The sequence below is a fragment of the Toxotes jaculatrix genome, chromosome 18 (assembly GCF_017976425.1).
Source record: "Toxotes jaculatrix isolate fToxJac2 chromosome 18, fToxJac2.pri, whole genome shotgun sequence".
Lineage (NCBI taxonomy): Eukaryota > Metazoa > Chordata > Actinopteri > Toxotidae > Toxotes > Toxotes jaculatrix.
This window is the reverse complement of record NC_054411.1, coordinates 13,867,408-13,877,940: the sequence shown is the minus strand read 5'-3', so window position 1 is coordinate 13,877,940 and position 10,533 is coordinate 13,867,408. Positions and strand designations below refer to the sequence as shown.

The 10,533-nt window shown below is 40.9% G+C and overlaps 1 protein-coding gene across 1 annotated transcript; it reads right to left on the bottom strand.

Annotated features, from left to right (window-relative positions):
- Nucleotides 1–3,798: 3,798 nt before the first annotated feature.
- Nucleotides 3,799–6,796, bottom strand: nptx1l (neuronal pentraxin 1 like). The gene is made up of 5 exons (XM_041063004.1): nucleotides 6,353–6,796; nucleotides 5,822–6,029; nucleotides 4,824–5,068; nucleotides 4,535–4,714; nucleotides 3,799–4,042 (listed from the first exon to the last, which is right to left on the bottom strand). Exons 1-5 carry the CDS (start codon nucleotides 6,794–6,796, stop codon nucleotides 3,821–3,823), a joined length of 1,299 nt encoding a protein of 432 aa, XP_040918938.1. The 3' UTR covers nucleotides 3,799–3,820.
- Nucleotides 6,797–10,533: the final 3,737 nt, after the last annotated feature.

Here is a 10,533-nt window from a genome sequence, read left to right as displayed (position 1 = left end):
TATCATTTGAGGAAATTTATCAGATTTGGCGCAGCTCCCCCAAGAGCCACAAAAGTCTTTGTCCAACTTTTTTCACATGTGCACTTGTACTCCCCAAGACCAAAGCTAACTTGAATGTTAGTTTTCATTTTAACTAGATTTGTGTTTGTGTACATCGAGAATGAAATATCTCATCAACTATAAGATGGATTGACATGAAATGTTTTGCAGATATACACAGTTCCCAGACACTGAATCCTAATGACTTTGCCGACCTCCTGACTTTTCCTTTTTGTGGTTTTTAAGAACTGTTGGTTGAATTATTTTCTACATTGGTAAATTTCTACATTGGTCAGTGTTACCATGCTAACACTGCTTAACTAGGATGGTGAATGTATATTTACTAAATATCAGCATTTTAGCTGCTGAACCTAAGCTCAAAGAACCAATGTGCTTTTGTCTAACAGAGGTGCTAAGCATGGCTCTAGACTCTTAGCCTAGTTTTTTTTTTTTTTTTTTTTTAGTTGCTTGATACAGAACGAGGATCTGAGCTTATTTTTCTTCATTTTTCTGTTCAGTTTGAACAGGGTTGGTTGTCTGTGTGTGAGTGGAAGCAAAATGTATGAAAAAAAGATAAGCAAATACATAGTCTTCTGAATGATGTAAAGACTTTGTTGTCCACTTTGTTACATTAGTTAAAAAAATAAATAAATAAATAAATAATTATAAGGTTAAGTCAGATGTGATGAATTTATTTCATGTGCTATACAGACAAAACGTAAAATAAGAGCAGCCAGATGTGGTGGGGATAAAAACCAAATCACCTTGTATCTGACCTTTCTTCTAAGTTAATTTGAATCAGAGTGCATACAGACACAAACCAATTAGGACTCAGGAAAGCTGGGGAGAGGTTAACAGCCTGGCTATTATCTGACTGTGCCAAAAATACACCTGACAAGATCTGGGGCGAGATTTAGGTCAAGAGAAAAAGACCAGATTCACACAAAGGTGGTCTGTAGGTCAACAGGGTCAGGTGGATGTGAATAAGGGAGTGGAAGTTGATTTCTAACAAAGCCTCCAGTGGCCACTCACGAGGAAATTATACTGTGTATTCAGGAGTCTGCCTGTACCTGTGTGTGTGTGTGTATGTGTGTGTGTGTGTGTGTGTGTGTGTGTGTGTGTGTGTGTGTGTGTGTGTGTGTATGTGTATGTGTATGTGTGTGATGTGGGGGTTATATAGGTATGTTCCTGTGTTTGTGATAGACTTTTGGTTCGTCACAGAAAGGTTTGCACTGAAATCCAAACCCCAGATGTGTCACAGTAGCTGTCTGTAATGGCTGTGTGATTGCTGTGAGCTGAATTTAGTCCGGTGTCTTGGGAAAAGTCTATTGATGTGAAGACGTCCCCCTCCCACAGAGGTGGAGAATGGAAACCAATTTGTGGGGGACATATGACCCGACTGTGGTGGGCAAGGGAGGACCTTCAGACCCTGCATCCTCTAAGGCGAGCAGTGTCAGCTGTGATTCATTTGCAGGGAAACTGTATGGATTGAGATGCATGACCTCAACGCCAACCTTTCGTTGACAGTGCGATAGCCATGTGTTTACCGTGTAGTGTGTATAATTACAGTCTGTAGTCATGTATTGGTGTCTTTACTCCTTAGCAGAAGTGATTTCTGTTCGATGTAGACAGTGGTGTCTATAGCTGACACCTGCATCTTGAACTTCATCCCCTAAGACTGGTACTTTGCCAGAGTTGTCTTCATTCTGTGTTTAAAAGTTCAAATCCCACATGCAGCTGTGTTTCTGTTACATTTGTGTTCGTGCACAAGCTGTTTGTGCTCATGGCAAACATTTTGGTTTTGAAAGCAATGGATGGTCATTAAGTTATGACAGTATCCCATTTTGAAATGTACTGGTTTATTGGGATGCAATAGGGTTTTTTTTTAAATGATGATTTCAACACAGTATTGTGGCCTTTAGTGTAAGTCAGGTTTTGTGATGAACAGATGAGTGTTCAATGGTTATAGCCAGTCTTAGAGTTACTGTTCACTGTAGTTGTTTTGTGGTTGTAAAATAATATAATATTTTTATTGCCTGAAACTGACTTGTCTGGCAACAAGAGAAACCTTTAAAGGGATAAAGGGACTTTTTGGCCTTTCTGGTGCCTTCTGTTGAAGATGCTGCTGTTCTATTGGTACACAGGCATAGTCTAACTAGAAAATGTGCAATGCTTTGTGTTGACTGGACAGTAGATTAGCTTTATATTGGTGGGATTTTTGGACCCCCATGCCCACTATTGTAAGCATATTTACTCATAATACCAGTGGAATTTATCTGATCATTTTTCAAGCAAAAATCCATCGTTCCAGCTTCTAAGTTGTGTTTTGTTTTATGTGATTTTTAAACTGAAGATCTTTGGGTTTTACTCTGTTATTCAGACAAAAGGAGTAATTTTAAGATACCACCTTGGGCTTTAGAAAATTGTGATGTTTATTTTCTCTATATGTTCTGACTTTTTATCAACCAAAGCATTATGTAATTGAGAAAATGATCTGCAGCTTAGTCGTTTATGAAAATAATCTGCAGAATAGCAACGCTAAAATGGTTACAAATTTATCTTAAGGCCCTCCGGCTGAAATTTGGCGGTTCAACTGGCAAACTTAAAGTGCTCACTCAGGAGGAGATCTGTACAAAATTTAATCTAAATCATGCGTAATAAGTTATATTTCCTGGAGGTGTGATCTCTTCAATTTTGGTGCCTCCACGTGTCCAGTTGAGACCGTTTTTCATCAGATCCATATGTCATAATGAGAGTGCAAAATTTCAAATCTCTTAAAACAAATAAATATATGTTTACACTTGTTTATGATTCAAGTATCACAATTTATTACAAAAACTAGAACTTTTTTCATCTGTCGGTGTTGCCATGCTTTAAGCATATAACAATACAGTATAAAATCTCAACCCAAAAGTAGGAAGGTAAAAGCAAAGATCATAGATGCTGACGCAGCATTTACAGAAGTTTAAGACATGCTGTTACTGTACAGAGAACATTCCCATTGAAGTACGAACATCTGCAAAATGCGCCATTGTCATCAATGAATTGCATTTTACACCAAACAATCTAATCCAACCTCATTCAGAGTGTTACAAGAAACACCTCTTTTGAAATTAATTTACAGAAAATAAACACAAACACTCTGCAAATCATAATGAATGTGCTGAGATTTTTTTTTTTCAACAGCCCAAGGCACTCAGGCTCAAATGTTGGCAATAAATACGTCATTCTTTACACAAAATCACATCAAGCAGGTGGTGGTAGAGAAAGAAGAGTGAGAGAGAAACAATGTTGTCTAGTTCATAACCTCTTGAAGAACACATTCCTTTTAAAGAAGTCCACCTTGTCCTTTTTCACAGTGAAAATCCCTGGCAGTCGAGACAGAAAAGACGTTTGAAGAAGTCGGTCATTTTGTTGAATAGCGTGGCGTCAGTTCACTAAAAACTACACGATCTCCTACTGTACTTTTGATGCTGGCCCGTCGTTTTGGTCTCCGAGAACATCCTCTGCTCTCTGGCGGGCCATCAGCTGCTTTTTTCAAACGAAACCGCAAGTAGGCCTGATGCACATTCAAGCACCACAGGATGCCAAAGCGTCCACTTCCAGTGAACTGTCCCTCATGAGATTCTGGTATGAAAATCTATCAACGATGATGTTTTCAAATATTTATACCAAATCCGGATGCTATTCATTGAAACACTCTCCTCCTGATCTTTCAAATTAGTTTACCGATGACAACAGTTGCTTTAACAACTGCATTGATCTTCCTTTCCCTGCAAGTTCAGTTGAGCTGGCGACAAGCTTCAAATGTCCACTTCGAGGCACCCCCGTAAATATCAAGGCTCGTCTCCATCCATGCAAAAACGTTGCCCACTTGCGCTTTGCTGCTGCAAGTTGCTAGATTATAAATCTCTCCGACAGATAGTTTCCGATCCCAGATGTGAAAATTTGCCAGGTCTCCAACAAAAGCTTGAGTGGCATCAAATCCTCCTCCGAGTGTGTCCTGTGGTAAAGACAAATGGATTTAATCAAAGATGATATGATTTTTTTTTTCCCCCCTGAGGCTTCTTCATAGAAAGAAAAAAATTGCCTCTTGGATTATCTGGATTCATTTTTGACCGATTAAACTGAATGAGGAATATGCATCTTCAATCCAGTGGGATTCGTGATGAGTTCCAGTTAAAGATCTAACCGCCTTATTAAACCTATTACGTGAATTACAGCAAAGAATGGAATGGAAAATTGAATTCTTTCTTTTTCTTTTTATGTCACAATAAAATGGTTAAATTCATATATCATAATATAAATCTCTTGTATTTAACAAAGTGATATCTTATGGCAAGATCCTGCCCCAACATCCGGTTTAATTAAGGAATAAAGCGAGAAAAAATACATTGTATTTGTGGTTTAAGGTGGAATTTGCTGCCTTCCTGGTGCTGGAATCTCAGTTCCTTAGAGAATAAAAGCAGTAGAAACAGATGTGTGCAGTGTTTACCTGCTCTTGACCGAGGATCAGCAGGCCCTGTGGTTTGATTGGATGATATGGAGCCAGATTTTCTCCACTCCCTCTCTTAACACCATCTTGGAAAGCTTCCCAAACACCATCACGAGTTGTCCAGGTCACACAGATGTGATGCCACTTTCCGTCATTGATAAGAAATGGCAGCTTTGCAACCTTGAAGGGTTTCAAAGGCAGAGACACCATGTGAATAGTTGCTGGAGCAAACCGAAAATAACTCACGTTTTAAAAATCAATATTTGGCAAATATGTGTTTCACACTTACCTTGTCATTTATTAGTATCTCCATTGGGTTGTTTCCCCACTCGATGAGGACCAGCTCGTTGGCTTGACCGGGAACTGCGTAGGAGAAAGGTGTGCCCACTCCAGGAGATGCATTGGACTTAAGCCACATGCACACGGTGAGGGCGTACATCTCCGGCAAACTCTTCTTCACCTTTGCGTACATGTAGTTTGTTCTCAGTGGGAACGTGAGCTGGAATTTATCCAGGGGCCTGTTTTCTCTTTGACCTGTGAAGAAGAAAATATAAAGCAGCTGACTTCGCTTTGTAGTATTGTATCTGTATGTGTATATGTTGTTTTCTTTGTTTTTCATTTTGTTAAACACAAATATGCCATTCCCAACGCACACATCCTGGGGGATTTACATAGGAATTATACGTTACACAACAAATCCACAATCGTCACGCTCCAGATTTGCTTTAATCTCCCATGATAAATCCATCACAGAAGTAATAGGGACGTTGCTAACCTTCATCTCTTGTTTTCCTCTCTATACACACCCCTCCGTTTTACTACCATATAAGCTGTGTGCAGCATGGTATCCAGAGGTGTCCCAAACCGAGAGCGCACCGTGGTTTGAGTTCTCAAATGGCTCATGGCGCAAACTGAGGGATGGGTCGTTCGCTGCATGCTTGAAATGGCTTAATCTGCATGAATTAGAGCAGGAAACAGCCGAATGTACCGGACTGCTCCAGCTTTGTGCGGATGAGTAAACATTAAATCGACGGCTGGGGTCATTAAAGCCTACAATGCCAAATAGGATACGCAAACAGAGGTTCCTTTCGTTTTCCGCCCTCACATGTAATCGTTTGCTACACTGTGGCGGCCTGATATCTCCTCTTGATTACTATCTTGCTGGTAGTAATCCTTCCTCAGCCTCTCCTCCATCTCTACACCCATCCTTAAAGTAACTCACCCGCCAAACCCTCCCATATCTCCTTCACTCCGTCGCTCGGAAGCCCATAATCTATGCGCACCCACCTTTCTCCAGGTCGGTGATCCTCTGATGTAGCGATGTGAGGGTGGACTCCACTCTCCCACGCTGCTCTGTCTCATTCCTGAGTCCGGGCTTGCCCTCTTCGATGCTGTTCACCCGGGACAACACCTGCTTCTCCAAGTCATCGATTTTACTTTGGAGCAGGTCTTTGAGGCTGTTCGCTTGCACCGAGTTGTTACTTCTGCTGAATTGCTGTCAGGGTGGGGAGGAAAGATAACAATTTAGCTCAGTGTGAAAAATGATTTTGAGTGGCTATAAGTCTAGATTAATTTTTATTTTGGAGGATTATTGTAGTATATCTTTACAAGTAACTTAATATGCATCTGTCAAGGTTCGTTTGTCTTTTGTGTGCTCCCAAGAGGGCAAAATTTAATTTAGTAGGGGAAATCAGAGACTCCAACCACCTATTATTATTGTTATTACTAATTAGTCAACAAATTTGATCGATGGAGCTTTGCGCACTGTCACTCAAAGTGTTGAAAATGTCCCCAGAAACAGCAACAGCAGCAGCCTACCTCCAAATTTTCTAGTCTCTGCTTCAGCGACTGTAAAGTCTGTGACAGTTGCGTCAAAGTGTCAGCGGGGCCCCTCGATACGTCCCCCATTGTGTTTTTGGTCCCAGCTTCTTTCTTCCTGCCCCCTGGCCGCGCGTCCCCAGGCTCGGCGCCGCTCTGGCTCTCACACCGAGCCAACTTTGAGGTGAGTTCTCTGATCGTCTCTTTTTGGTTCATGATCGTCTCCTTCTGCTGCAAAACTGTCTCCCGCAGCTGCATAACAGTGGTCTTCAAGTCCTCCCCTGGCACGCTGTTCTGCAAGGTGGCTGCGCATATGTCCATATCCTTGGGTACGGACGTGCAAATGAACTGTGTCTGTCCGCCAAAGTCTTGAGAAGAACTCTCCAAAAACAGGCAGGAACATAGAAAAAGTCTCCAACAGATTGCCTTCTTCGTGGCCCGCATTGTTGGCGTCTGTGCCGGGTCGTGGTTTGTTGTGGTTAATGAGCCGCAGAGACTTCGCGCTCCTGTCCCCCTTGTTGTTGTACTCCGTCTGTGGAAGTGCAGCCGTTTTTATACAGCGAGCCTGGTTCTGCGCAGAGCAGGTTCACTGCATCACTACGGGAGGGGAGAGGGAATCGCGCCGTCCCTGTCTAATCGGCTCCAGAAAGCAGCGTCACATTCAGGAGATGAAACCCATTTTGCTTTCAGGCTCCCACATGTTAAATCTTTCATCACTTCGACTATTTGTCATTTCTCGCTGTGTATTATTCATCTGGAAAACGCGGATTTGTAGGCGGTGAAGAGGGGGGTTGCTCGCGTGGCGGGGTGCCAAGAGAGCCAGCTGTGTTTGTTTTGTTTGGCGCACGCTGAAAACTCTCCCACACACACACACACACACACACACACACACACACACACACACACACGCGCGTATTGTAGGGCGGATGCAGATCAGAAGTTGCAGCAGTTTGTGATCCTCGCTGATTCAGCACCATGGACAGGTCTAACCACGTAACATTATCACGGAGAGCAGAGGAGCGTCTTTACACGCTGCTTAGTTTTCAGTTGTTGGTGCCTTTTATTCAGCTGCCATTAGAGTGTGGATTCAGTTTGATTGGACATGAAGGCTGAAGTTCATGTTTTTCTGTCACCGTTCATTTTCCCTTTTATTGTTGTTGTTTTCTTCTTTTTTTCCTTACATCCCACATGTTTCATTTGATGAACTGTAAATTCACTTTGAAGAGCAGAGATTACTTTTCAGGTCAAACTCAACCAGCTCACCTGGTGAAGGCCTCAGACACACACACACACGGACAGACGGACGGACAGACAGACACCTTATTCCCACAGACCCTCTCTTAAAGTGGTGATCTGCTCTGCTCTCCACTCTCCACTGCTATAATCATCTCAATAATTCAGTTTCTAAAATGATCATTTGTCCCCAAGCAATTTACCTTATCTATTATTCAGAAGGACAATTTTACTATTATTAATTTTTTTTTTTTTTGATGCCCACTTTGCTCTTATTTATTCAGTCAATGTGGAAAATAAAATGAAAACATTTTGAATAAGTAATGAAAACATATTGGCTCTCAGATTAAAATTGATTTCTTTGGAAAGATTAAGTACACAGCGTTAGAGGCGAAAGGCTGCATGTGACAAAGGGGTATTAGGTAGAGGAGGTTAGACAGGTCATGACATAATTACTGCCATCTCTACCAGGTCTCTAAAGCTAAATGGTTTATAGCCGCAGGTGCCTTTTTTTGCAGGCTATTTATCAACACTGAAGGATGAAATTGTTGTCAGGAGGAAGGGCCTCGTTTCAACGTACCAAGAGCATCATCTAAGAGCTGGTGCAATATATCGTATTACTGTACAAATACCATTAGCGAGTGGGAATCATTATAAACAACTAAATGGTGCATTTGAGAGCTTTAAACTAAATCATGCTCTCAAGTATTTCCTGTTATGACACTTATCTCCATGACATTAGTCATTTTGGAGTTGTTGTCTGTTTCATCACCCTGTGACAGCGTTTTGATTTTAAGGCAGTACATCAATGTGATGTACCAATCTTAAAGTGCATTAGGCAAAGTAAACGGTGTTATATGTGACATAATTTATCAGCATTCACGCAGTGTTTGTTTACTGCCCCCCTGAACCTTTTGTGTGGATTATTGTTCGTTTAAGTGATGCAACAACATCTAAGAGGAATGAAAAGGGAGAGTGCTTTAGTGATTTTACTCTGTGATCTTAATCCAAAGTTGGAGTGTTTTTTGATATTATGAAAAACAAAAATAAGGCTTACAGGTGCAAGTGGAAAGCAATTTCTTTTAGTGTGGCATGAAAGTCATAAGGAAAAGTGGATTTAGGTGACACTGTTTGTGTAACAGTTGCTATTGGAGGGCTGGTTATGTTCTTTTTAGGAAAATAATGAAAGAAAACACAAGTGAAGGGTCAAACATCAAGAAGCTTTTCCAGAGACCAAGAAGAAACCGACCGACCTGTTTTTGTGAAAATCCAGCAGAAGCTTCCACGGGAACACGAAGTGAGTGTGGAAAGCACAGAGTCAGTGTAATACTTTTATCTGCGTCGTCCTTGGGTAAAATATAAACAGTCAAAAACAAAAAAACAACAAATAACAGAACAAATCTGAAACTTTATTAGATGTTATGTAACATGAAGCCATGCACTCATCTTTTTTTTTCTCTCCATCAAATCAACCATCTGGTATATTTGAGCTGGTCATGTAGTTACACATAATGGACCGCTGTGCTGTCTGGTTTTTTCCAAAGGCCATTCATTATATACATATTACCTTCCAAAATATATTTTGCCAGTGGAATAACTTTTCTTCAAATATCAATTAGCAGAATAGACAAACAACTGAATTGCAGTTTAAATGTTTGCATTTTTGTTTGCGTTTTGAGTTTGTCCAACGGTGTGTACTGTAAAATCAGGCAGAAACGCTGAGACATCTTCTACCCTGTGGGACCAAAGGAGCATTGCAAAAATGTCTAGCTAAGTCTAGCTCTCATTATGAATTCATTATTCAGTGCTTCCCACACAAACAAGTCTCAGAGCTATATGCTTGAAGTAGGAAAACCTTCACCCCTCTGTTCTCCTCAGAAACAAACTGTACCTCTTTCCATCACCTCCACCATTCCCTCCATCCCTCCTCTTCTCTCGTGTCCTCCTACAGGCACATAACCAGACAGTCAAAGCACGCTGTTGTTTTGTAGCCTTTCCAATCTCTCAAATTAAGATTTTCCACTGGATGCCACAAGTTCAGCCTCTAAGCGTATTGTGTTATGCTGTGATTTAAAAAAAAAAAAATGTAACAGCTGTTGAATTTATAATGTTGTTAGCCGTGGTGTGCATGAAATAATAATACGGTTTGGATGAAAAATGATTATTTGTTGTTCAAGTCATTGTGCTAGACATGGCTGCACAACAATCTGTGACGCTGGAGATACTAATCTCATACCAACAACTGCCAGTAGCTTTCATCACAATCCTACGCTCAGTATCGCCTCGGTTCTGTTCTGTCTCGGAGCAGTGCCTCCGGGCCGCTGTCCACCTGTTGTGGTGAGCAGTATCTCCTTAATAATGCATTCAAACACAGAGGAAATGCATTCTCCAGCACCAGAGATCAATAGTTGTAATTTCGCATGTTGGCATCCCGCCTTGGCTCACTTTCTCTCCCTGACTTATTTCCCACCTTCTGTCGTAGTGTGGTAAGGACCATTAGGGGAGAAAAACATCCAGTGCTTTTTAGTTTTTACTTATAATTTAAATTTTTTTTACCGTTTCTGTACCAAAAGGCATTTTGACATTAGGGCCGAGCATCGACTGAAAGCTGTGTCCGCATCATTGAGCACTTTACTGTCCATCAGTGTGGAAAATTGCCTTTACAATCTCCAAAACATAAACACAGCACATGACCCCGTAAGATACAGATCAAATATAGTAACAAAACACCACTGAAGGACAGAACGCAGTATATTAACAAAAGAATACAGCTGAAATACTTTCACTGCTGCAAACCAAAAGTGCTTTGTCAGATTCTTGGCATTTTATAATAGTCTTCTTTTAGGATATTTTCTGTTTTACATAACTGTGTACTCTGCACTGTGCCTGTATTTTGTGAATTGGTTCATTTTCTTATGGTTTATAGAAAAAAAAGGTTTGTAGAAAAA

What these genes read in the sequence shown, in the direction of transcription:
- nptx1l (XM_041063004.1), bottom strand. Translation starts at nt 6,796, where the DNA reads ATGCGGGCCACGAAGAAGGCAATCTGTTGGAGACTTTTTCTATGTTCC. An exon ending in GATCACCGACCTGGAGAAAG is followed by an intron (nt 5,069 to 5,821) that starts GTGGGTGCGCAT and finishes TCTTCTTCACAG; the next exon opens with GTCAAAGAGAAAACAGGCCC. An exon ending in AGATACTAATAAATGACAAG is followed by an intron (nt 4,715 to 4,823) that starts GTAAGTGTGAAA and finishes AAACCCTTCAAG; the next exon opens with GTTGCAAAGCTGCCATTTCT.